Here is a 26,777-nt window from a genome sequence, read left to right as displayed (position 1 = left end):
TTGCCCCAAATGCAAAACGATACCTGCAGGACACTTGCTGCAGGACTGTCAGTAGAGGCGAGACTGGCTCTTCCTTGGGCCCATCAACAGGGGACTGGTTAGCCACACAACGGAGCTCTGGGGAGCCATGAAAGTAGTCAGGACTGCGCCCACAGTCCTATGGAGCCATCTGTGGGAAGGGCCGCTGGGTGAAAGAAGGGAAAGAGGAAGAAACAGTGGGTAAAAAGGAGATGCCTCAAAAAAAAAAAAATAACAGAATGAATTAGGAACACCGGAGGTGGGTAGCTCTGGGGAAAAGGACCCGGCGTCCACGCAGATCTGTGACTCTGCTCGGCCCCCTCGTCGCAGCGGCCCCTGCACTTTGGCTTCTTCGTGGTCTTCAGGGTTTCTGTGCCGAGCATTGCTGGACGTTCCTAAACCTGTCCCGAGCCCGTAACTCCTCACTCCCCCGCACCGCTCGGTCTTGCGGGCCAGTGAGCTCGGCCCGAAGACGTGCGCTCCGCCTTCCCAGCATCGGAGCCTCTCCAAACCCGCCGGGCTTTCCCGGGGCCAGGCCCAGGCGGCACACCTCCGGACCGGGGAGCAGGGGAGCTCCGACTCTGCTCCCCGAAGGCGAGGAAGCTGAAGAACGCGTCTTCTCGGAGGAAGGGTTCGGTGGGGATCCCCCAGGGAAAGTGCGGGGAGGAGGATCTCGCACCGCTTAGAGCCCGCGGAACCCCCAACGCGAGACTGGCGCGTTCAGGGCCCGGCCCCAGGGACTTCGTGGAAAAGCCCCTCGGCCGCTGCCTCCTCTGCAGCCGCTTGGCTTCTCTGGGCATTGGGGAACGCCGGTGGAGGTCGCCGGGCCCCAGCCCCGGGCGCGAGGGCGCTGGCGCCAGCCCGGAGAACCTAACGAGAGCCGGTAGGTGGCGCCGGCAGGCGGCGCGCGGGCGCCGCGACCGCCAGGGCAGCGCCTCCCGCGCGCCCCAAGCCCCGCCCATGCGCAGACAGCGCCTCTCCTGATTGGGCAGTGCCGCCACGCTGGTGAGGCGGAACGAGCGTCGTCGCGTCCGGGTGACGTCTCTGGCGGGCGTCGGGCGGGGTCGTCGGCGTCGGCAGCAGTGTCGGCGGCGGCGGCGGCGGCGGGTGGGAAATGGCGGAGTACTTGGCCTCCATCTTCGGCACCGAGAAAGACAAGTAAGTGAGAACCGGCCGCAGAGGTTCCGAGCTGGAGAGGCGGGTGGCGCGCGGAGGAGCTTGGCGGCGGGGCCCGGGCGGCGGCGGGAGGCTCGGCGGGGGGAGGGGCGGGCTGCCCTTCCGGCCTCGGGAGCCGCGCTTCGCCGCGTGCGCCCGGGCAGGCGGGCGATGGGCCGGGCGGGCGCCGGGCTTCCGCTTGGGCAGAGCGGCCTCTCCCGCCGGGGGCTCCTCGGTGGCCCACCTACAGGCGACCCGTGCCCCCGGCTCTCGGAAGCCGACTCGAGTTGTGCTGAAGTTGTCAACGTTAACGATTCTCCCAAGTTTGATCTTTTAATGTCGAGTCGGGCAGGCTGTAGTAGAGACTCGCCCGCGTTAAATCGCTAGATAACTGAGGTTCCTGTTAGGGTTTTAGATGCTTAACAAGCCACTTGTGTGAGTTAAGCGATCATCGAACAGCTCATAAGGACATTTATTGTGAAACAGTATTTTGGAGATTACGAGTTAACTAACCGTGAAAGACAGTCTGCTTTTAAAATATTTTCAGGTGCAATTCCAATATAAGAATAAGATGGGTGATTTTTTTAGGTTGCATACCTTCCGTAGTTAGTTGTTAAGTTGAGAGTAAAAATAATATAATTTTGGCTTTGCCAGTTGTTAATTTGGGAGGACAGTTCTTTAAAAACCTTAAGATTGAGCTGGATGTATTCTTCGAATAAGTGGTTAGCATCTTGGTGTTCTTCAGAGCTGTACAGGGTTTATGTGAATATGTTTTTAACAGTAAACTCGTAAGTTTGCCATAGCAAATGTTTTGACTTTATCAAAAACTTTAAATTGTTTCTGTTTTCCAGGATGCAGTGTATCTTGTAAAATGTCTTTTACATATTCTAGAATCTGTGTTGTTTGGAAGAGGGGGTTATATTTTTTCCTAGTAAAACTCACGACAGTCATCAGTCATATTCAGTCCAGAAACACTTACTGGGTGTCAGCTCAAGGCCAGTGTCTGGGGACTCAGAGATGGGTAGAATCTGGATCTTGTTCTCAAGGAGCAAGGGGGTGCTTGTTGTGCAAAGGATAACTGGATTAAAATGAATTGAAATGCATTAAGTGCTGTGGAAGAGAGGCCTGCCCTGAATGCTGTGGCCCCAGAGACAGCAGCTTGGGAAACAGGATCTTGAACAGATCGGCCAGCTCTGCTGGACAAAGAGGCTTCTCAAGTTTGCTGAAGAGCGTGCAGTGTCGATTTTACTCATGAGCTTATATCAGTGTGGGCTGTGACCTATGTCTCGTTGAGTTTTTCTTTCCCTCCTTTTTGTAAAAAGCTGCATAAGGTGATGGTATCACTGTTATTCTGTGAAGCTCTTACATTCCTGCCATAAATAACCCCATTTCATCTGTTAGAGTTATATTATAAAAGTCACAGCTGTAATAATTTAGGAAACTTGATTATTTAATCTAGTCTTCTCGTTTCAGGGAGATTTGTGGAGTTTTAATTTCCAGGAAACAGCTCAAAATTTTCAGCTGAAAAATGATTCCTGCTAACTTTTTAAATTTAATTTGAACTGAATGTAAAATGTATACCTAGCAATTAAAAATATTTAGCTGATTACACATTTGAGGTTTTAGACACTTTCTAAATCTAAGAATGGATTAGCCTTTCTGATATCCTCTCTCAAATAGTACACTGCATCTTTTAACATCTTTTCATTTTATTGCAGTAGTCCAATGAGCCTACTAGAAAAGCTTTGACTAATAGATTAAATTCAGTGATTAACTGGTCATTGTGAAATGAGAGTCATTTCTGATAGTACAGCAGCCAGGATTGTTTCACTTATATATAATAGTTGAGTGTTAATGGTTGAGACGGGTTTTGTCCATTCTGAGACAGTCTTAAACTATTTTCAAGTGACTTTCTGAAGATGTAACGTGACATACTCAAGTGTATGTAGTAATTTTTCTCTCCTCATAAATTTAGACTTCTCCATTTTTATTGCTACCTGATAATAAATAAATGGCTAGTTGATTTCATGGGCCATCAAATTTCACTGAGGCCCTTTAATCTTAACTGTGAATGTGAAAGTCGCTCAGTCATTTCTGACAGTGGGTAGCCTTTCCCTTCTCCAGGCGATCTTCCCAGCCCAGGGGTCGAACCCAGGTCTCCTGCGTTGGCAACTGTGAATGGCCCTTGCTAAAATAATTGACTCTACAGGGTAACTTTCCCACCTCTGCAAGTCTGAGTTTTAATGGGACACATCTAGGAAGGTTGCGTAACTTATCACAGATCTGCTCAGCCACCATGCGTTGCTGTCAGGCTGGCTGGATTGCTAGTTTTGATTTTGTCTGCATCGCCCAAGTATTGGAGCATATTGAGAGATGACCTTGTGTAGTTCTTACGAGCAGAGTGGGTGCCCCAATAGCTTATTCTCAGTGTATTGAAACTGGGGAGGATTGTTTACTTCAGACCTCTTTTGGAAATATTCTATTGGTCTGCTGTCTTGGCTCAGGGAACCTGGACTTTGTATTTATTTAGATGATAGTGACTGCATGTGATGAGCACATAGTATACTTGATCCTGGTTCTTGGAACAGTGCCAAGGTTGGCATTTTCCTCAGTTTACAGAGACCCGGACAAGTGGGGGTGACTGGCCCAAACCCAAGCAACTAGTAGCAGAGTCAAGATCCTGACCCCTCACCAGACTGCTGATGTCCTCAAGAGAGGAGTTCATCATGGAAGGAAAAGGAGCAGATAGGTTTTGAGTTAAATATAGTTTTAGACTAACTTACATTCAGTTTAAGAGAGAACAGTGGAGCAGAGAAGTATTGAATCTAACTGAACCTTTGAACCACATGGAGGTTGGGGTGCCAGCCCTCTGCACAGTCAGTAATCCAGTCCCAGTTTATTTACCCTCCAGTCAGCCCTTCATGTCTGCTGTTCCGAATCCTGCAATTCATCCAACCATGGGTCTTGTAGTCCTGCAGTATTTAATAACTGAAAAATCCGAATAGAAGTTGTTCAGGGACCAACCGTACTTGAAAGTGAAGGGGATTTGAATGAGGAGATCAGTTTAGAATAGAGTGCCATGTTTGAAGAGGGGCAAATTGAAGCTAAATAAACCAGAGCTTGCCAGGATACAGAAGTGGTAAAGAATCTGCCTGCATGCAGGAGATGTGAGGTTTGTTCCCTGGGTCAGGAAGCTCTTCTGGAGGAGGGCATGGCAGCCCCCTCCAGCATTCTTGCCTGAAGAATCCCATGGACAGAAGTGTGGTGGGCTACCATCCATGGGATCACAAAGAGGTGGACACAACTGATCAGGTGGGCTGCTGCTAAGTCGCTTCAGTCATGTCCGACTCTGTGCGACCCCATAGACGGCAGCCCACTAGGCTCCTCTGTCTCTGGGATTCTCCAGGCAAGAACACTGGAGTGGGTTGCCAGTTCCTTCTCCAGTGCATGAAAGTGAAGAGTGAAAGTGAAGTCGCTCAGTCAGCCCGACTCTTAGCGACCCTATGGACTGCAGGCCACCAGGCTCCTCCGTCCATGGGGTTTTCCAGGCAAGAGCACTGGAGTGGGGTGCCATTGCCTTCAAAGTACCTGTTACCAAGAGAAACATTGTGCCTAGGTCTTCGTGAAGTAAAAGCAAAGTAGTGTGGTGGCATTTGTCGTGTTGATGACGTATTTCCATCTAGTTCATGTCTTTCCAGCACACTAATCAGCTCTCGTTTTCCCTTACAGAGTCAACTGTTCATTTTATTTCAAAATTGGAGCATGTCGTCATGGAGACAGATGCTCTCGGTTGCACAATAAACCGACCTTTAGCCAGGTTTGTTTGTTTTTCCTTTTTTTTTTCTGTTTTCATGTAAATTATCAAGACTTCATGTACTTGACAGAGGCAGTTAGTAATTTCCATGTGTTAATAAGCAGGGTTTTTTCCTCTAGTTTTATTTTTCTGTTTGTGTTCATAAATGTGTTTTGTTTAAATGCGAATGAGGCAGGTGAACCACCCCAGCAGAAGGTCTGAGAGCACCAGTCCCTGTTTTTATCATTGGAGAAACTTGTTGGCTATGACTGGTTTTCACTGCTTTACCACCCTCCCTTCCTCTAATAGACATGGGTCGGGAGGGACAGCCAGGCCAGTGCTGACCTCGCCTCTTCTCCAGGCTGGTAGATGTAGAGGTGGGCGGGGGGCCGCCTTGAAGGAGATTGCCATGCTCTGCCCCGGGGTGGGGGGGGCTCTCCAGTACTACTGGGCATGTCCCCTTAAGACCCCAGCCAAGGACACAGCTAGTTGTAGCATGTTATAGAAACATGAAAAGTGAAATTTAACCTTAGAAGGTGGGCACTTCCCTTCTGGTTAATGGCCAGTCTGTTCAGTTAATTGAGAGATGGCGGTTGAGAGATGCCACTTATTTGAGAGATTGGGCTTAGCTCTGTTGGAAGTTTAGTCAAAAATTGTGATTTTTGATAGTTTCTTTTCGGCTAATTGAAGAAAAGGCAGGGGTTTACACGCTTTAAGTGATCCGGTGAATTTAAGGGAGATGGCACCTCCGAGAGGAACAGAAACCTTCTGCCCATGTTCACCTGAACATTTGGAATTTGAAAAAGATCTAGACTTCAGTCTTTCTTGAGCTCCTTCAGATGGCCCGTGAAGTCCAAATGTGCAGCCTCAGCACCAGTGGATATAACGTTTACGAAAACCAGCCAGCTGGTGAAAGAAAAAGACAGTGTTTCTAATTTAATTGCTTTGAGCATGTCTCTTTTGAAATTCAGAATATTGGAGGATTTGCTTTACATTTTCTGTAATATTTTTTCTTTAAGTGCTTCCATTTGTGAACTAAGTCTCCCTGACTAGGCCAGTGGCCATGATTCCATAACGTTTGGTGGGAGTCAGCTGTATGTGTTAACTTGAACATCTTGTTTTGATTCATTTGGTTGGTTTCAGGTAATCCTGACCTCCTCTGATTTTAATGGAACTGCATTACTCCCTTTAAGTGTCGTTTTATTAAACGGTCACTGCCAGATGACCTGGGTGAGATCTAACAGAAATTTCCTGTTGGAGACTTGGGCTCCGTATAGCTGTCCATCAGACTTGTCACGCTCAGGTGGTTTTAGTTAAAAACCTAATGTGGTTGGCTTTGGGAAACAGCCAAGGCCTGAGATAGGCTATCAGTGACATGAGGGAGAGGCCAGGCCAGAGGACGAGGCAGTGCTGTGTGGCTGGTGGTCATCCTCCCAAGTGGGTTTCCCAGAGCAGACCTTTGACTGGGGGGCTCTCTCATGACCACTCCCTTTGAACACTCAGCTACAAGTAGAACAGGCCAGTTTTATAAAACCAGTTAAAAAATTGCTTTGGATACGTGTTGAGACTGCATATTTATTTTCCTAAATTTTGTGATTTATTGGTTCAGCTTGTAAATCTCTAACAATGTCAGTGTGGGTTTCTTTTTAAGCTTCTTACAGTGATATGGACATTAAGATTCATGTAATGTGCTAGCCTACTAACTTAAACATGGTTTGTTTTTTCAGACAACTTGATTTTAAGAAGAACGGTACAATGTAAGGTTTCAAGTCTACCTGATCCAGTTTAAAGCACAAGGGCTAAAAGGATTTTTTTCCCTTAAAAGAAGGATCGGAAAAGAGCAAATGTTTTAAGCTATTGTATTATGTAAACAGAGATCCCACCAAGAAAGTGTAAATGTGCTAGCTGCCTCTGAGAGTTAGGAAACCCATTCGTGTGCCTGTTTCCTACGAGATCAAGAGAGCTTGATGGACTGCATATGCTTGAGTTACACATTTGGTTTTAAAAACATAATTTCATGTGGGGAATATGATTATAACATGAATTTTTTGACATCATAGTGTCTGTTAGCTTGAAGCATAAAAAATGTTAGTGTTCTATTGCATTAAAACACTTCAATAACATGGGCCTACTCAAAATAACAGTTTCTTCTTGGTTGCTGGCTGACTTGACCTAAGTCACTTGACCTAAGTCACCGCTCAAACTCTGTTTTCATAATATGATGGTTTGGGTGTACTCTTCAGAAGACAAGTGTCTGATTTGCAGGAAGCAAACAAACAGCAGGCGTTGAGCCATTTGCAAACAAGTTGTCTCTTTGCAATTGTCTAATATATGCACAGCAGCCAGTAGAATTCCCCTTTTTATTTTTTTTTCCCCGCAGACCATCTTGATTCAAAACATCTATCGTAATCCCCAAAACAGTGCACAGACGGCTGACGGCTCACACTGTAAGTCCCACAGTTGGAGAAGTTTTTTTAAGACAATGGTGTTAAAGAGCCCACTCTTAATTGAGACAAACCATGTTGGCTTCTGAGCTGCTGACATAGAGCTGTTGCAAACAGGACACGGTGCCGGAGGTCCTTGGCATTCACAGTAAGAACTTGATACTTGGCCGAGGTCAGCAGGCTGGCCGAGGAGGTCGCTGGCCAGGCCTCTCCCGCCCTGAATGTTTGTTAGCGAGAGGGGTCCGGCCCTGTGACAGCCGAACGTCACCAGCCAGTTATTGGTCTTACCAGTGGCTGAACCCCTGGCAATTATTAAGTTCTTTCTGTGAAATCAAAAACCTTAGGAATATGTAGGAATCAATAAGGTAAGTTGCCCAGTAAGTGTGGGTTTTATTTCACCATTACGATTTTTCCTCTAGGGAGTGGAGATTTCATGATATGTAATTATTGTATTTCTCTAGTCCGTTTATACAGGCACGCTTCTTTCTCAGTTGTTCATTAAGTTTCCTGTTACAAGAGTGGTTTTGGTGGTAGCCTGTCAACTTGTCTGCCTTCTTAACTGGATTGGAACGTTGAAATGGTGAATTCTTCTAGTCTGTGACAGAAATACAATACTAGCATATCATGGGATCTCTGTTACACTGAAGTGTTAGGGCGCTCCAGGACAGCCATCAGCTGAGAGAAAACATCACTGCTTCAAAACAAAATAACTTGCTCTTTTTTCAGCACTGAGTCTTGACTGAAGCGATCGCCACAGGAAACCGGTTAAGTGTTTACATTTAATTTTCCATAATATAAAGTTGTTGCGTTTTGTATTTCAGACCATTGCCCTCTTGAACATTTACCGTAACCCTCAAAACTCTTCCCAGTCTGCTGACGGTTTGCGCTGTAAGTTCATACAAGTTCCTTCCCTGGTTCCCTGGGCTTGCGTGTCAGAGCTCAGTGTCGACTGCACCTGGTCTGCCGCTGTAGTGTCGAGGACCGCCTTCCACTGGAGGTGTCAGAGCTTGTGTCCCCCTGAGCCCGTGGAAACCTCTGCTGGACGTTTACCTTGTGCCCACTTAGGGAGGAGCGAGTGCCTAGAGAGGGGGCCCTTCCCAAGAGCGCAGAGCTGCTGCTCTTCTGGGACTGTGGCCATCATCCCGGAGAACGTGTGTCAGCTTAAATGTGGGCTCACGTTTTTCCCGCTTACAGTGAAAGTCGCTCTAACTTAAAAAAAAAAGTTCTGAAATAATTTTTTCAGATTTTCTTTCTTTCTAGAGTTTTTTTCCCTTAAACTCCATTTGGAGACCATGCTTTTCACTGTGAGAGCATTGTCCTGAACATGACCCCAGTAGGACCCTCCCAGTTGCACTGACCTTCAACACCAGTCCTGTGCGGACTCTTGTTTTCATCAGATATTTTACGTAGGTGTCTCCTGCATTGGGGAAGTAAAGGATACTTGCCAGGGAATAGCTCTGGAGTGGGCAGTTGGTGGACATCACTCCTTTATGTGCCGGGGAATGCTACAGTCAAGTCACGGATGTGGTACTGATGGGTAGTTTTTAGGGAACAATGGAAATAATAACTGTTGAACTCTAGAGTAAATATAGTCATTTGAGGATAAGCTGAAACGAACATCCTGGACTCGTGTTAAAATCAGAGGGTCCAGACAAAGGGTAGGTGCTTCTCATTCACCAGTTCATTTTAAAGCTGTTTAAAAAAAAAAAAAATCACAGAATAACACCATGAAGTACCTTTGGTGGCCACATGCCTGGATCAGACACACCCTTGGCCCAGAGCCCCTCAGTTTGTAGGGTGGCCTGTGGTGGGTGAAACGGCCCTGGTAGCCGCCACCTCCCTGAGCTGGTCCAGACTGGGAGGCCTCCTGGTCTGTGCTGTGGTGCGTGGCACCCGCGTGCAGGGGGACCAGACTGGTGCGCTCTTCCTGCCAAGACACTAAATGTTTTTCGATGCTAATACTGACCTGAAAAGAGAATTTCTTTCCTTGTTTCTGGTGGCAGCAGGACTTGGTAGCCCTTGGTGTATTGTTTTTTTAAAGAAACAAGATCAGTGGGTGAAAGGAAGTGTTCCCGTCTGGATGGTTCAGTCATCTTGTGCCAGCTGTACCCTGGGATAGCAGTGGATGAGGAGCAGGGGGCTGAGTGACGACAGTGGGTCGCTCTTTGCCCTGTCTGTTTTCCGGGGATGCGCATGCTTTATTGACAGAAGGATGTTGTATTAGTTCTCTGTGTGTATATTTGTGATTCGCAGAACTCTTGTTTTGCACATGCTACAAAATAAAAGTTTAGCTGTACTAAATGCTACAATTCTGGAGTCCAGATTGTATGAATACAGATTAAATGCAATTTTTATTCTACAGTTTAGCTACTAGGTTCATCACTACTGGCTTTTTAATATAACCTTGTATCTGCAGAAAAATAAGCTTTCTATGCTTGGATTAAATATGAATCCCAGTTTAAGAATGTTTCTTTAAGAAAACTGGGTACTTTCAAGTTGTATTTAAAATACATTGAGTCATGTTAATACTTTAGTTGAGAAGCTTTTTTAATCAGTCACTCACCTCTGCCTTTCAGATCATTTTGATTGACTCAAAAATTTTTAACCAGAGCATAGAAGATAAAATATGCCCACTAGGAAGCATTTTAAAACATGAACTTTATATAAGTTATTAAAGTACAGTATTCTGTTTATGTAGTAACAGAATAGAGATACCAATCCCACGAATATAGCCAATAGTTTAATGGCCACGAAAATGTGATTCTCCGCATTGCTAAGACTTCGACTGTGTGAATATTTTCTGTCTTCTCATTTTCCTAATGTGGAGAAGGAAATAAATTTTAAACATTAAAACCTGCCCTTTGGAATGGGCTTCTCTTGACTGGCTTTTCTGTTGTTCAGACTTTGGTTTCTACTCAGGGAAGGAGATACACTCGTAACTTTTAAATCAAGACGAGCTGTCCGGAGTGGCGTCACCACACGTGTTTACTGAGTTCTCTGTTGTAAAGCGAGCTGGGTTCCTGGAAGTACAGAACCAACTACGATGCAGGGACACCGCTCTCCCCCACCCCCACCACCCCCCTACTGGCTGGAATGGGAACTTAAATCACTGCCAGAATTAAGATGGAAGCCAGTTTTAGAGGGAAACAGAGAGCTCGGGCATTGTGGGCAGGGCCTGTGGCCACAGCCTAGGGCCCTTGGTGGGAGCCCAGAGGAGGCTGCGAGTCCCAGAGGGTTCCTTTGGAAGGTGGCTACTAGCAACAGGCTGTTCCTGCCTCGAAGCTCCTGCCGGCCTGGCTGTTGGGAATATCAGCTTACTGACACTCCAGCTTTCTGCTTCCTCAAATTTAGATTCAGAGAGTGTCAGAGTTTGAATGGTAGAATGTAATGAGGATGGGATGTGAATTTTCTAAATCTGTCCACAGAATGGACAAGAGTTCACTTAGTGCATGTGAATTATGAAGAATAAAGATGAAAACAATTTGACACCTAAAATAATGCTTTCTTCAACAAAAACCTGTAACTTTCCCTTTATGCAAAAGAAGGCACTCAGATTACTGCGATTGAACTTGGTCATTGTCCTTCTCAGTCTTCACTTTCCATCATTTGGGTTTTAATAGCATCAGAAAGAATTAATAACATTCTGTGTAGCTGATAATTGGTAAAAGAAGCTAGTAGGGAGCATAGATTTTAATCATCTCCCCTGCCTGATTGCCACCTTTCATTTTAACCTAAGAAAGGAATGGGGAAAAGTCAGTGTGATTACTTGGCCTGTATCTTAAATCTGAAAAGGAGGAGAATTTTCAATTTGAAAATTTCTTTTGAGAGTCAACCTTTTCCTCATGCTTTCTGAAAATGTTGGCCCTTTGATGCTGATGAAAACTTGTCGTGATTTTAATATTTTAATAGCCAGAACTGAGGCGGTCATAAGGGGCTTTTAAAATCTCACCACACTTCAAACTTTAACAAGTGGCTGTGTGAGGCACTGTCTTCCGTCTCCAGCAGAGTGCAGCTCTGTTTTCTCTCTAGATAAGCTGATGTGTGTTACATAGCAGTTTTGAGTTTAAGCACAGAGCTCTGGCGGTCACAGTTCCCGGCTCTAACCAGCAAGCTCTCTGTTGTTCACAGGCGCTGTGAGCGATGTCGAGATGCAGGAACATTATGATGAGTTCTTTGAGGTGAGCTAGTGACTGAACCCTGTAGACCCGTTCACCCCCTGTATGGGGATTGGGACTTGACTCCATTCATAAGAATACGTACTCATGAGTTCTGTTCCTTTTTCATCTTTATTGTGATCCTCTAACCCCCGTTCTCCCCTTAGGAGGTTTTCACAGAAATGGAGGAGAAGTACGGGGAGGTGGAGGAGATGAATGTCTGTGACAACCTCGGAGACCACCTCGTGGGGAACGTGTATGTCAAGGTAGGACTGAGGCGGCAGTTGGGGCTGAGGAGTGAGGCGTGCCTGCCTCACCGTAGCTAACAACCCTCAGAGAACAGCCCTGCTCAGACCAGGCCGGAGCCTTGGTGCCCTGGCCAGCCCTTGCTGGCTGCGGCTCCAGTCCGGCAGCTGGCATGTGGGTCCCAGGAGGATGGGTGTCTTAGGCTGTTGGTTAGTGGTTGTGGGACTGTGGAAAAGAAACTGAATTATATGTTTGGTTTCTTTTTCCTTTTTTTTTAAACTTTTCTTGCCTGTGTAAATCACGACATTTGTGCTTTTAACCAGTTGAATTTGAAAACCAAGGCAGCATGCATGGCATGACCTTGGACTGTTGTAAAAATAAGTCATCGCTAATAAAGGATGGTCTGGTTTTTAAATTGCTCTCTTGCACTATGCCACCTATGTGAGCACGTGATACATATTTGAATCAGTCATTGAAGATACTTGTTATTGAAGTGGGGCTGGTCAGCAGTTCTGCTTTGTCTTTTCAGTTTCGCCGTGAAGAAGATGCGGAAAAGGCTGTGATTGACTTGAACAACCGCTGGTTTAACGGCCAGCCGATCCACGCCGAGCTCTCCCCTGTGACCGACTTCAGAGAAGCCTGCTGCCGCCAGTACGAGATGGGGTAGGTGCAGGCCGGCCCGGGGGAAGCAGGCAGGGGAGGAGAGGTTGTGTACCCAGCGTGACCGTTCTGTTCTCCTGCAGGGAGTGCACACGGGGCGGCTTCTGCAACTTCATGCACCTGAAGCCCATCTCCCGGGAGCTGCGACGGGAGCTGTACGGGCGCCGGCGCAAGAAGTGAGTACTGGGCAGGCTCAGCCCTGGGGCCTTCTCTTCAAAAGGCTCTTCTGGGAACGTAGTGAGTACTCCTGGGCAGGCTCGGCCCCGGGACCTCCTCTTCAAAAAGCTCTGCTGGGAATGTAGTGAGTACTCTTGGGTAGGCTCAGCCCCAGGGCCTGCTCTTCAAAAAGCTCTGCTGGGAACGTAGAGAGTACTCCAGGGCCTCCTCTTTAAAAAGCTCTGCTTGCTCGGCCCCAGGGCCTCCTCTTCAAAAAGCTCTGCTGGGAACGTAGTGACTACTCTGGGGCCTCCTCTTCAGAAGGCTCTGCTGGGAATATGCACACTGTGAGATATAAAAGGCACTCTGAGGGACATTCCACACATGTCTTCCTGCTTGTCAGATAGAGATCAGACCTTGTTAACAGGGACCCATCAGCCGGGTGACCATTTAAAAGGAGATTTGTTTGCACAGGATCTTATTCTGTCCCCTCCATGTCTGAACTTCGTTTTTCCATTGGGGTTTCTTGGATTGGGCAGGTGTTTGGTTGGGGGAGGGGGAGGGGGTGCTCTCCTGTGAACCAGAGACAGGCACAGCCACATGGCCAGTCCTGGTGCTCAGCTGCAGGTGGGTGCTTTTCTCATAAGCAGAGAAAAGGCCAGGGTATCAGTGTAACAGTCACTCTTCCAGCTCAGATTGTGTTCTGGCCCCCAGAGGGGTTCTCATCCCTCTCCTGTTAAACATATGTTTGGAAATCCATCATTGATGATCATTTTAGTGTCAGCAGAAAAGTGTAGGGGAGAAAGAACCTTGTTCTCCCTTCCCACAGTGGGCTGGTGGGCCCGTTGCTGAGTGATAACACGAGAGGCTTGGCTCAGGTGGGAGGGGGTGTGTGCCCCTTCCATTCTGGGTCATGGCTCCCCTGGCCGCTTGGGTTGGTTCCACAGAAGGGGGAGAAGGTGTCATTCCTCTTTGGTCCCCAGTTGCACAGTTTTACCCCCGGACACTCTAATGTCTGAAATCAGGCACGTGGTACAGTGTCACGTGTGGCTCAGTCAGCAGCGTTTCTCCCTCTATCCATGTCACCAGGGTGCTGAGCCGCCGTGTTTAGGTGTCTCTGTCTGCCCTGCTAGGTTGCGTGCTGTGGTTTGGGTGCCACCGTTGGTTTCTTGTCCTCTGTTGCAGGCATAGATCGCGGTCCCGCTCCCGAGAGCGTCGCTCTCGGTCTCGAGACCGCGGGCGCGGCGGCGGAGGTGGCGGCGGCGGAGGACGGGAGCGCGACAGGAGGCGGTCGAGAGACCGCGAACGGTCTGGGCGATTCTGAGCCATGCCATTTTTACCGTATGTCTGCTAGAAAGTGTTGTAGTTGATTGACCAAACCAGTTCATAATGGGAATTTTTTTTAAAAAACAACAAAAAAAAACAAAGATGGGTTTCTGAATAAAATTTGTAGTGATACAGTGTTCTTGTGTGACTGATTCCTTGTGCACAGTCTTCATTTTAAATCTTTTCCTTCACATCATGAGTCCGATTATACCGGTCACTCTGGGTATAAATGACAGATTTTTAAACTTAGGGAATGAAATATAACACCTCCCAGTTAAGGGGAAATTCTTAGGAGAAAAAGTCAGACCTGTTCCTCGTTACCTTCATGTTAACAAGTGGTCCGGTGTTTCTCTTCTGAAGCTGTTAGTAGGCTGGGTAAAAGCTGCCAACGGTGCCGGCTCTTGGAGAAGATGCAGCCTGTGGCCCCTGCAGGGGTCGGCTCTCATACTGTGAACTTCTCGTGTTGCTCCCAGAGCCACCTTGTGTCCCTGAGACTTAGGGGCATGCTCAGCCCCTTGCATTCCTGTTTCACCCTGACAGTAGCAAGACCGCCAGGATAACAGGAGCACAGCCCTGCCGTCACGTCCGCCTCTGCAGAGCCTTTGTGTCTGCTGTCCCCTCCCCAGACCTTCGTCATTGATGACTCAGGGCAGTGTAACTCGCTGTAGCCGTGGACTTGTTCCAGGTTCCTGCCGTGGCCACACCTTGGCTAGGGGCACAGAGTTTCTAAGAGAAAGTCAACCCAAAGACCAACCAAAACATGGCTCTGGGTGGTCATCTCAGGGCACCACACTGCGTCCCTGTGCTTGCCCATAGCAGTCCTCCAGACACCCTCATGCTGCTCGGTGACACGAGTTCAGGAGTGTCCTCTCTGATCCCCTTAAATCCTGTTCATGGGGGTCTGCCAGGAAATAGGCTACTTCAATCAGTTTGCTTCATGGACATCAATTTCTATTTGATTATAAAAAAGTGATTGTAGTGGGTAATAGTTTTCTTCAAGTTTGCTGTCTTGGAATTACTGTATTTTTTTTCACAGCAGTAGAGGATTTGGGATAAATTAGTGGCACTTGGACTAGGTAGCTTCTCTCAGCCGCTTCATAGAACCGTTCAGCTTCTTCAGCGTTACTGCTTGGGGCATAGACTTGGATTACTGTGATATTAAATGGTTTGCCTTGGAAATGAACAGAGATCATTCTGTCATTTTTGAGATTGCGTCCAAGTACTGCATTTTGGACTCTTGTTGACCATGATGGCTACTCCATTTCTTCTAAGGGATTCCTGCCCACAGTAGTAGATATAATGGTCATCTGAGTTAAATTCACCCATTCCAGTCCATTTTAGTTCACTGATTCCTAGCATGTCGATATTCACTCTTGCCATCTCCTATTTGACTACTTCCAATTTGCCTTGATTCATGGACCTAACATTCCAGGTTCCTATGCAATATTGCTCTTTACAGCATCGGTCCTTGCTTCCATCACCAGTCACATGCACAACTGAGTATGTGCAGTACTTGGATGCAATCTCAAAAACAACAGAATGATCTCTGTTTGTTTCCAAGGCAAACCATTCAGTATCACAGTAATCCAAGTCTATGCCCCAACCAGTAACGCTGAAGAAGCTGAAGTTGAATGGTTCTTTGAAGACCTACAAGACCTTGTAGAACTAACACCCAAAAAAGATGTCCTTTTCATTATAGGGAACTGGAATGCAAAAGTACGAAGTAAAGAGACACCTGGGTAACAGGCAAATTTGGCCTTGGAATGCAGAATGAAGCAGGGCAAAGACTAATAGAGTTTTGCCAAGTAAATGCACTGGTCATAGCAAACACCCTCTTCCAACAACACAAGAGAAGACTCTACGCATGGACATCACCAGATGGTCAACACCGAAATCAGATTGATTATATTCTTTGCAGCCAAAGATGGAGAAGCTCTATACAGTCAACAAAAACAAGACCGGGAGCTGACTGTGGCTCAGATCATGAACTCCTTATTGCCAAATTCAGACTTAAATTGAAGGAAGTAGGGAAAACCACTAGACCATTCAGGTATGACCTAAATCAAATCCCTTATGATTATACAGTGGAAGTGAGAAATAGATTTAAGGGCCTAGATCTGATAGAGTGCCTGATGAATTATGGAATGAGGTTCATGACATTGTACAGGAGACAGGGATCAAGACCTTCCCCATGGAAAAGAAATGCAAAAAGGCAAAATGGCTGGCTGGGGAGGCCTTACAAATAGCTGTGAAGAGAAGCAAAAAGGAAAGATATAAGTGTCTGAATGCAGAGTTCCAAAGAATAGCAAGGAGAGAGAAGAAAGCCTTCCTCAGTGATCAGTGCAAAGAAATAGAGGAAAACAACAGAATGAAGACGAGATCTCGTCAAGAAAATTAGAAATACCAAGGGAACATTTCATGCAAAGATGGGCTCGATAAAGGGCAGAAATGGTATGGACCTAACAGAAGCAGAAGATATTAAGAAGAGGTGGCAAGAATACACAGAAAAACTATACAAAAAAGATCTTCACGACCAAGATAATCACGTTGGTGTGATCACTCACCTAGAGCCAGACATCCTTGAATGTGAAGTCAAGTGGGCCTTAGAAAGCATCACTACAAATAAAGCTAGTGGAGGTGATGGAATTCGGGTGAGCTATTTCAAATCCTGGAAGATGATGCTGTGAAATTGCTGCACTCAATAAGCCAGCAGATTTGGAAAACTCAGCGGTGGCCACAGGACTGGAAAAGGTCCGATCTCATTCCAATCCCAAAGAAAGGCAATACCAAAGAATGCTCAAACTACTGCACAATTGCACTCATCTCACACACTAGTAAAGTAATGCTCAAAATTCTCCAAGCCAGGCTTCAGCAATATGTGAACTGTGAAATTCCAGATGTTCAAGCTGGTTTTAGAAAAGGCAGAGGAACCAGAGATCAAATTGCCAACATCCGCTGGGTCATGGAAAAAGCAAGAGAGTTCCAGACAAATATTTGCTTTATTGACTCGCCAAAGCCTTTGACTGTGGGTCACAACAAACTGTGGAAAATTCTTCAAGAGATGGGAATACCAGACCATGTTACCTGCCTCCTGGGAAATCTGTATGCAGGTCAAGAAGCAGCAGTTAGAATGGGGCATGGAACAACAGACTGGTTCCAGATTGGGAAAGGAGTACAACAAGACTGTATATCATCACCCTGCTTATTTAACTTCTATGCAGAGTACATCATGCGAAATGCTGGGCTGGATGAAACAAGATGGAATCAAGATTGCCAGGAGAAATAGCAATAACGTCAGACACGCAGATGACACCACCCTTATGGCAGAAAGCAAAGAGGAACTGAAGAACCTCTTGATGAAAGTGAAAGAGGAGAGTGAAAAAATTGGCTTGAAACTCAACATTCAGAAAACTAAGATCATGGCATCCGGTCCTATCACTTCATGGCAAATAGATGGGGAAACAATGGAAACAGTGAGAGACTTCATTTTCTTGAGCTCGAAAATCACTGCAGATGGTTACTGTAGCCATGAAATTAAAAAGTGCTCCTTGGAAGAAAAGCTATGACCAACCTAGACAGCATATTAAAAAGCAGAGACATTACTTTGCTGACAAAGGTCCATCTAGTCAAAGCCGTGGTTTTTCCAGTAGTCATGTATGAATGTGAGAGTTGGACCATAAAGAAAGCTGAGCACAGAAGAATTGATGCTTTTGAACTGTGGTGTTGGAGAAGACTCTTGAGAGTCCCTTGGACTGCAAGGAGATGAAACTGATAAGGAAATCAGTCCTGAATATACATTGGAAGGACTGATGCTGAAGCTGAAGTTTGAATACGTTGGCCATCTAGAAGAACTGACTCATTGGAAAAGACCCAGATGCTGGGAAAGATTGAAGGCAGAAGGAGAAGGGGACAACAGAGGATGAGATGGTTGGATGGCATCACCAACTCGATGGACGTGAATTTGAGCAAGCTCCGGGAGTTGGTGATGGGCAGGGAATCCTGGCGTGCTGAAGTCCATGGGCTTTCAAAGAGTCAGACATGACTGAGCAACTGAACTGAACTGCTCTGTTGATTAGAGAAAACTCACTTCCTTTGGATGAGACAGCACTGGAGAAAGCGTTGCTGGTGGGGTCCCTGCGGTGCCACTTCCTCCTTCCTTAGTTCAGGAGTTCCTACCAAAAGGGGGTGAAACAGCACATGATTTCTTTCTTAAAAAAAGTCTATGCAAAACACAGAAAACTGGTATGAGAAATGTGCTTCTAAAGCCTTTGTGATGCAAAGTCAGTGGGGTCTTGGCGGTCAGCGTCACGTGGGACTCGGTGTGGCTGACTCTGGTGAGGTTACAGTTCTCAGACTTGGGGGTTTTTCACAGACCATGTAGATTTTCCTAATGAAAGCAGGATTGTGATCAACATAGGCTTCTCAATTTCTGATTTTCTAAGTGGGACTTTTTAGATTGCTCTCATTAAAGTCCACTCATCATTTCATGAAAGAACATTTCAAGTTTTTATCATAAAGATTTTTAAACATACTCAAAAGTAGAGAAATTGTGGCGAAGCCTGATATACTTAAAACTTGTGTACGTAATGTCCACATCCCTGACTTTTCCATGTTACATTCTCAGCAAAGCACAGCCCTCCAGTAAGCTCGGCCCCATGAACCACCCCCAAAGCTGCCCTGCCTGCCTTGCCTTTCATCTCCTTGGGCCAGGGTGTGGCAGCTGCATCCATCAGGGTATCTTGGTGTGTGTGTGGGTACGTGCGTCGCACACGCCGGCATGTATGCCAAAAGTGAGCAAGATGGAATAAATACGTTGTTGGCACCTGGCATTTCAGGGTCGAAATAGGCTCTACCCTGGAGAAAAGTATGGTCAACTAGAAGAGGTGGTTCAGACCAGGCACTCCGAGAACTCGTAGGTCAGACAAGCAAGTTGGGAAGAGACGGTTCTGTCCAGGTGCACAGGGATTTAGACTCAGGGCTTTGGACAGGGCAGCATGAACTAGCCCTGGGGGCTGGATTCCTGTCCTTGCCAAGCCAGACACAGGCAACGCAGAGCATGTTGGGAAGAGGAGGCATCAGCTTCTTATCCCAGGTAATCCACATAACCTTTTAAGAAATAAGAGTAAACTGCTCAGAAACGTAAATAAATGGTAAGGTGCTTGCTCCCAGGGCAAGTAGCAGCAGATCCGGCCTTCCAACCACAACAATAGATGATGTAATGGCTGAGCTAACCCATTACAGACAGGCTGCTGGTTATTTCTCCAGCAAAGATGGGCTTATTTGGGATCTGCAGAGAAGGCAGCCTTGAGGAGCACCTGCAAGTCCCCATACAGCCAACAAGATGACGAAAGCCTGGCTCCAGCTTTATTTCTCCACCAGCTCTAGTCCCAACCCTTAGGGGTTTGTGTCGCTTCAGGCCAATAACAAGCGGGCTGCAGCTTCTCCAGGCTTCATGCTGACAGAGGGAGGACACCTTCCCCCAAGACTCCCAGCATTTCAAAGCTCATTGACCCAAACTGGTGCTGCTTATTTTTCTAGTCAGAAAAAAGAGATATCCTTTTCATCACAGGGGACTGGAATGCAAAAACAGGAAGTCAAGAGATATCTGGAGTAACAGGCAAATTTGGCCTTTGAGGACAAAATGAAGCAGGGCAAAGGCTAACAGAGTTTTGCCAAGAGAACACACTGGTCATAGCAAACATCCTCTTCCAACAACACAAGAGATGATTCTACACATGGACATCACCAGATGGTCAATACCAAAATCAGATTAATTACATTCTTTGCAGTCGATGATGAAGAAGCTCTATACAGTCAGCAGAAACAAGACCTGAAGCTGACTGTGGCTCAGATCATGAACACCTTATTGCCAAATTCAGACTTACATTGAAGAAAGTAGGGAAAACCACTAGATGATTCAGGTGTGACCTAAATCAAATCCCTTATGATTATACAGTGGAATGACAAATAGATTCAAGGGATTAGATCTGATAGAGTGCCTGAAGAACTATGGATGGGGGTTCATGACACTGTACAAGAAGCAGTGATCAAGACCATCCCCAAGAAAAAGAAATGCAAAAAGGCAAAATGGTTGTCTGAGGAGGCTTTACAAATAGCTGAGAAAAGAAGAGAAGCTAAAGGCAAAGGAGAAAAGGAAAGGTATACCCCTCTGAATGCAGAGTTCCAAAGAATAGCAAGGAGAAATAAGAAAGCCTTCCTCAGTGATCAATGCACAGATAAAAAGAAAGAAAAAAACAATAGAATGGGAAGGACTAGAAATCTCTAAGAAAATTAGAGATATCAAGGGAATATTTCATGCAAAGATGGGCTCAATAAAGTGTGGACCTAACAGAAGCAGAAGATATTAAGGAAGGGTGGCAAGAATACACAGAACTATACAAAAAATACCTTCATGACCCAAATAACCACGGTGGTGTGATCACTCACCTAGAACCAGACATCCTGGAGTCCAAAGTCAAATGGACCTTAGAAAGCGTAACTACAAACAAAGCTAATGGAGGTGATGGAATTTCAGCTGAGTTATTTCAAATCCTAAAAGATGATGCTGTTAAAGTGCTGCACTCAATATGCCTGCAAATTTGGAAAACTCAGCAGTGGCCAAAGGACTGGAAAAAGTCAGTTTTCATTTCAATCCCAAGAAAGGCAATCCAAAGAATGTTCAAACTAGTACACAATTTCTCTCATCTCACATGCTAGCAAAGTAATGCTCAAAATTCTCCAAATAAGGCTTCTACAGTACATAAACAGAACTTCCAGATGTTCAAGCTGGTTTTAAAAAAGGCAGAGAAACCAGAGATCAAATTGCCAACATTGAGAAATCTGTATGCAGGTCAGGAAGCAACAGTTAGAACCAGAAATGGGAAAACAGACTGGTTCCAAAGGGGGAAAGGAGTTCATCAAGGCTGTATATTGTCACCCTGCTTATTTAACTTCTATGCATAGTACATCATGTGAAATGCCGGGCTGGATGAAGCACAAGATGGAATCAAGATTGCCAGGAGAAATAGCAATAACCTCAGATAGGGAGATGACACCACCCTTATGGCAGAAAGCAGAGAGGAAATAAAGAGCCTTTTGATGAAAGTGAAAGAGGAGAGTGAAAAAACTGGCTTAAAACTCAACATTCAAACATTGAAGATAATGGCAGATGATCCCATCACTTCATGGCAAATAGATGGGGAAAAAATGGAAACAGTGAGAGACTTTATTTTCTTGGGCTCGAAAACCACTACAGATGGTGACTGCAGCCATGAAATTAAAAGACGCTTGCTCCTTGGAAGAAAAGCTATGACCAACCTAGACAGCATATTAAAAAGCAGACACATTACTTTACCAACAAAGGTCCATCTAGTCAAAGCTATGTTTTCCCAGTAGTCACATATGCATGTAAGAGTTGGACTATAAAGAAAGCTGAGCACGGAAGAATTGATGCTTTTGAACTGTGGTGTTGGAGAAGACTCTTGAGAGTCCCTTGGCCTGCAAGGAGATCAAACCAGTCCATCCTAAAGGAAATCAGTCCTGAATATTCATTGGAAGGACTGATGCTGAAGTTGAAACTCCAACCCTTTGGCCCCCTGATGGAAAGAACTGATTCATTGGAAAAGACCCTGATGCTGGGAAAGATTGAAGGCAGGAAGATAAAGGGTCAACAGAGGATAAAATGGATGGATGGCATCAGTGACTCAATGGACATGAATTTGAGCAGTCCCTGCGATTGGTGATGGATAGGGAAACCTGACATTCTGCAGTCCACGGGGTCGCAAAGAGTGTGACACAACTGAGCAACCGAACTGAACTGAACTGAACTGATAGTCTTCCCAGTAGTCATGTACACTTGTGAGATCTGGATTATTAAGAAGGCAGAGCGCCAAAGAATTGATGCCTTTGAACTGGTGTGCTGGAGAAGACTCCTGAGAGTCCCTTGGACAGCAAGGAGATCAAACCAGTTAATCTTAAGGGAAATCAAGCCTGAATACTCACTGGAAGGACTGATACTGAAGCCAAAGCTCCAGTATTCTGGTCACCTGATGCGAACTCATTGGTAAAGTCCCTAATGCTGAGAAGGACTGACGGCAGAAGGAGAAGAGAGTGTCAGAGGATAAGATTGCTGGATGGCATTACTGATGCAATGGACATGAACTTGGGCAAACTTCGGGAGATGGTGAGGGCCAAGGGGGCCTGGTGTGTTGCAGTCCGTGAAGTAGCAAAGAGTCAGACATGACTGGGCAACTGAACAACAACATATATATACATATCTATTTATCTATATAACTGAAGTGCTTTGCTGTATAACTAGGAACTTTCCTGGTGGTCCAGTGGTTAAGAATCCTCCTGCCAATTCAGAGAATGTGGATTTGATCCCTGGTCCTGGAAGATCCCACACATGGCAGAGCAGCTTAGCCTGGGTGCCCCGACCACTGAGCCCAGACTCTAGAGCCGGACAGCCTCAACAAGAGAAGCCCCTGCAATGAGAAGCCTGTGCAGCGCAACCATAGAGTCGCCCTCCTGTGTCACAACTCAGAGAAGGCCCACGCAGCAACGAAGACCCAGGGCAGCCAAAAATAAATACACTCTTAAAATAATAATAAAAACAGAACTAAAAAACAATCTACATAGGTTTCACCGAACATTACAGTTTTGTCTGTTCTTAAATGCTATATAAATGAAATCATTCTGTATCCCCTTGCCTTGCTTTGGCTCAGCTTGTCTGAGGCATTCGATATGTTTTTGGACTCAGTGAACTTGGAATTTGCAGCTTGAGGATTGAGTGAATAGCACTGAAACACGTATTTTATCATATGTGAAACAGACCGCCAGTCCAGGTTTGATCCATGAGACAGGGTGCTCAGGGCTGGTGCACTGGGATGACCCTGAGGGATAGGATGGGAAGGGAGGTGGGAGGGGGGTTCAGGATGGGGAACACAGGTACCCCCATGGCTGTGTTGGGTGGCAAAAACCACCACAATATTGTAAAGCAATTAGCCTCCAATTAAAATAAATAAAAAATTTTTAATGTGGTAAGAAAGGAATGGAGTAGTTCACACGTGTTTCTGGCACAACTACCTGGAGGAACAGGAGGAGGAGGAGAGGTCAGTGGGGGCAAGTCCCCTGAAGCAGGTATGAGCTTGCACATGCGTGGATCAGGACAGGCTGGCACCAGCCCATACTTGGAAACACGTGGCCCATTCCCCTCTCACCCCATGTGTCCGCTGAGAGCCAGCCACCGTGCCTCCCACCACTGTCGCCTTCCCTCGGGACAGCTGGTGGGGCAGCCCTTGCCTGGATGGACCCCTGCCAGTCGCCAGTGCAGAGAGAGGGGAAGCCCTTGCTGGTTCTTCAACTCTAATCAAGGCAATGGATGAACTTCCACATTTCATGGGTCAAAGCAAAGTCACATGGCTTCTCAGGACTGTAGTCAGGGGGCGCCAGAGGGAGGGCAGGGAGTCCTGGGATGCCGGGTGGACAGCAGCGCCCTCCAGAATGCATTCAAGGCATAGCAGGAGGGAAAGAGGGCGACATCGCACAGGACCTCATAAGCCTGGGTAGGTAGCACTGGAGCCCCTCTGAGTCGTGGGGAGGACAAAACGTTCTGACTTTTTTTTGAAAGTGACGTCTCACTGCAGGCTGGAGAAGAGACTAAAGAGTGGGCGGTGGGGACCAACATGGACGCTGCTGCTGTGGTCCAGGCAGGTGGGGAGGGCAGGTGGGGCTGTGGGACCAGGCATAGGGGGTGGGGGGAGGCTGGAAGACAGTCTCAGGCTCCTTTGTCTTCCAGCTCTTCCACTGGGACTGCAGTGACAGGTCCCTGGCATGTCCCAAAGGATGGATGAGGCTGGTGCCTTTTCACACCACCAGCCATTTGCATATCTCTGTGAAGCACCTGCCCAATTCTCTGCCCATCTTAAAATCCAGTAGTTTATCTCTTTCCTGTGTATTTCTAATAGTCCTTTACCCAGTCTGAGTCCTTTGTTGACGTGCGTTGCAAACATCTATCCCAGTCTAGGGCTTCCTTTTCCCTCCCAATGGCATGTTTTGATGAACACACGTCTTCAAACGTAACTAGTCCTGTTCAGCAATATTTCTTCTAAGGACAATGCTTTCTGGGTTCTGTTTAAGACATCTTTGCTCCTGAGCCCCCACTGATACTCTGGCTTTGCCATAAGCTTATTATCTTCCCTGGGCATTTAGGGCTAGAATTCTTTTCTGATCGCTTTGTGTGTAGGGTGTAAGGTTGGTTGTTTTTCAACATGGAGAGCCCATGGTTCCAGCATCTTTCAATGTGGAAATAGCCACAACCCTCCCCTGCCACACTGAGGGGGGCTCTGTAGATGAGGTGACCACACACATGGGTGGGTGCGTTTCCAGGGTCTCCTGTCCAGCCAGGGGAGGGGGACAGGAGAGCCAGTCCCCAAGGTTTGCCCCTCTTAAACTGGCAAGTGTCCTGCAGTCAGGAGATACAGACAAGTTACAGTCATCTGGCGAGCAGACACGCCACTCTCTTTTCCTGAGAAAGAGGGGATTTGGGAGGAGAGGGGCGGGGCGATGAGTGCTGCTGCTGAGCTAAAGGGTTGTCGCTGCCCACCCCTGGGTCCTCAGTGCTCTCTCCCGGCCCCCTGCACAGAGGCCAGGGGGGTCCAGAGTGGGCTGGAGGGGAACTGTCTCTCAAGACTACCCTCCCTCACGCACAGGCCATGTTCCCAATACCCCCTCCCCAACCTTCCTGTTGGACGGCTGACTCTGTCCCAAGAAAGTCTGAACAGGTAAGAACCGTGTGGTAATCAACTCAAGGGCTGCCCTGAGGTCAAGGCTGAAACCTCACTCCCCGTCCATCGGTCTCCCCTGCGGCTCAGTGCTACTGTCCAGGGAGGCTCCCCAGCAGCTGGGCAGGAGACCACATGAGTTTCAGCAGTCTGAAACTGCTGGAACAGGGAAATGTAACCCTCCTCCCACATCAAAGCCTTAAGACAGGGCATGTCCAAAGCTGAATTCTTCTTTAAAGTTCAAAGACACTGAAGCTCCAGGTCTCTTCCTGCCATGGCTCTTACATACTGGAGGCTTCTCAACCAAACAGTCCCGAGGCCACGAGGTGGCTGCCCTCCCTGCTCCTGTCACCAGTCCCAGGAGCCTCAGGACGGGCCTGGAAACACAGCCCTGCCAGTCCACATGGCAGGCCCTGCCCAGGGACGTCAGAGCCGCGCCCAGCCCTGGTGGCAGGCTCCCGGAGGCCGGATGACTCATGCAGATGTAGAGCCTGGCTCTCGGAGGCACCTACCTACCTCAACACATCTTTGGACTTAGAGTGAGCTCACCCCCAAAACGGCACCCCCATCTCAAGGCAGACTTCAGTCTTTTGCTCAGAAGGTTCCTCCAGATGAGCCTGGCCTTCTCAAAGCTGCTTCCTCTGGGGAGCATGTTCAAACCTTGCACAGCAGAGCCTTAAGCTCAGAAAATCCCCACCTGTACTGGTGAACAAACATTCCAGCACCTGCCTCAAATCCCAGGTCTTCTTTTAAAAAAAAAAAAAAAAAAAGAAATCAAATCAAATGAAATTGCTGTGTTTTGTTAGGCTAAAAATGGTGGATTCCCTGGTGGTCCAGTGGTTAAGAATCTACCTGCCAGTGCAGGGGACACAGGTTTGATCCCTGGGTCGGGGGAGATTCCAAAGGCTGCGGAGCAACTAAGCCCATGAGCCACAACTAATGAGCCTGTGCTCTGGAGCCCATGCTCTGAAACAAGAGAAGCCACTGCAATGAGAAGCTGGCAAACCGCAATGAAGAGTAACCCCCGCTCACTGCATTTAGAGAAAGCCCAAGTGTAGCAGTGAAGACCAGCGCAGCCAAAAATAGATAAATTATTGATAAACATTTATTTATATACTATTTGGCTCCACTGGGTCTTCACTGGGCACACCAGATCTCTACTTGCAGCATGTGAACTCTTAGTTACAGCATGTAGGATCCAGTTCCCTGACCACGGTTGGAACCCAGGGTCTTAGCCACTGGGCCACCAGGGAAATCCCAATAAATTAATTTTAAAAAGTGGTCAAACATCAGCTGCTTCATGGGGTTCAACCTCACATATCCCAACTGCCATTGCAAAACAGGCAAGGAAGTCAATGAAGAAAAGCAGAGATGCAGGCGTCTGACAGCCTGGGTGGAATTCTGGCTCTGCTCCCCCTTAGTTGCAGGCCTTGGGCAAGTCACTGGCCTCCTCTCCTAGGATAGTTATGAAGATTCCATTAGTTACTGTAGGCCAAGTTCCTACAACAGTGCCGGGCATGTGCTTAAGCTGGGTTAAGCTGTTGTTATTAGTGGAAACGGTATTAGTCACTGAGGGTGGACATGGTGGTGTGGGGAAGGGTGAGCAGAGGAATAACCAGGAACCCTAATAGGCCTGCTTTACAAAGTAAGGACTGGACAGGTGCTGCAGGAAGTTACTGAGTACAGGCCCATATGGGCAAAGAGTCTAGAAGAGTGGACGTATGTATATGCATAACTGATTCACGTGGCTGTACACCTGAAACCAACACAACATTGTAGATCAACTGTAATCCAATAAAACTTTTTTAAATGAAAATTTTTTTAAAGAACTTACTGAGTATAAAACTTACACTCTGAAATTGAAAAAACATCACGGGGAAAAGTAAAGTAGACTTAAATAAATAGACATCCCATGTTCATGGACCAGAAGACTTAATTTTTTCCCTGGCTGGGCCAAACATTCCCACAATCAGATACATCGCTCCTCCTTACCTAGACCAGAGGAAGCAGTGGGGACGAGCTGGGGAATTCCTCCACGTGCACA

General features: G+C 46.9%; 1 protein-coding gene across 2 annotated transcripts; it reads left to right on the top strand.

Annotated features, from left to right (window-relative positions):
* Window positions 1-1,066: 1,066 nt before the first annotated feature.
* Window positions 1,067-14,083, top strand: U2AF1 (U2 small nuclear RNA auxiliary factor 1). 2 transcript variants are annotated; one of them, XM_052636452.1, is made up of 8 exons: window positions 1,067-1,176; window positions 4,903-4,990; window positions 8,232-8,298; window positions 11,539-11,588; window positions 11,732-11,830; window positions 12,340-12,473; window positions 12,554-12,646; window positions 13,812-14,083. In XM_052636452.1, exons 1-8 carry the CDS (start codon window positions 1,133-1,135, stop codon window positions 13,948-13,950), a joined length of 714 nt encoding a protein of 237 aa, XP_052492412.1. In that variant the 5' UTR covers window positions 1,067-1,132; the 3' UTR covers window positions 13,951-14,083. The 2 variants fall into 2 exon arrangements, with proteins under 2 accessions (XP_052492412.1, XP_052492413.1); XM_052636453.1 differs by lacking the exon at window positions 8,232-8,298 and adding an exon at window positions 7,347-7,413.
* The last annotated feature ends 12,694 nt before the right edge of the window (window positions 14,084-26,777 follow it).

The sequence above is a fragment of the Budorcas taxicolor genome, chromosome 1, assembly GCF_023091745.1.
Source record: "Budorcas taxicolor isolate Tak-1 chromosome 1, Takin1.1, whole genome shotgun sequence".
Classification (NCBI taxonomy): Eukaryota; Metazoa; Chordata; class Mammalia; order Artiodactyla; family Bovidae; genus Budorcas; species Budorcas taxicolor.
Note: the sequence above shows the minus strand (reverse complement) of the source record. Positions and strands in the feature narration are given on the sequence as shown.

Excerpts from the sequence above, each read along its gene's own strand:
- U2AF1 (XM_052636452.1), top strand. The coding sequence starts at position 1,133 with ATGGCGGAGTACTTGGCCTCCATCTTCGGCACCGAGAAAGACAA. Across the intron at positions 1,177-4,902 it reads TTCGGCACCGAGAAAGACAA|AGTCAACTGTTCATTTTATT; the intron begins GTAAGTGAGAAC and ends TTTCCCTTACAG. Across the intron at positions 4,991-8,231 it reads ATAAACCGACCTTTAGCCAG|ACCATTGCCCTCTTGAACAT; the intron begins GTTTGTTTGTTT and ends TTTGTATTTCAG.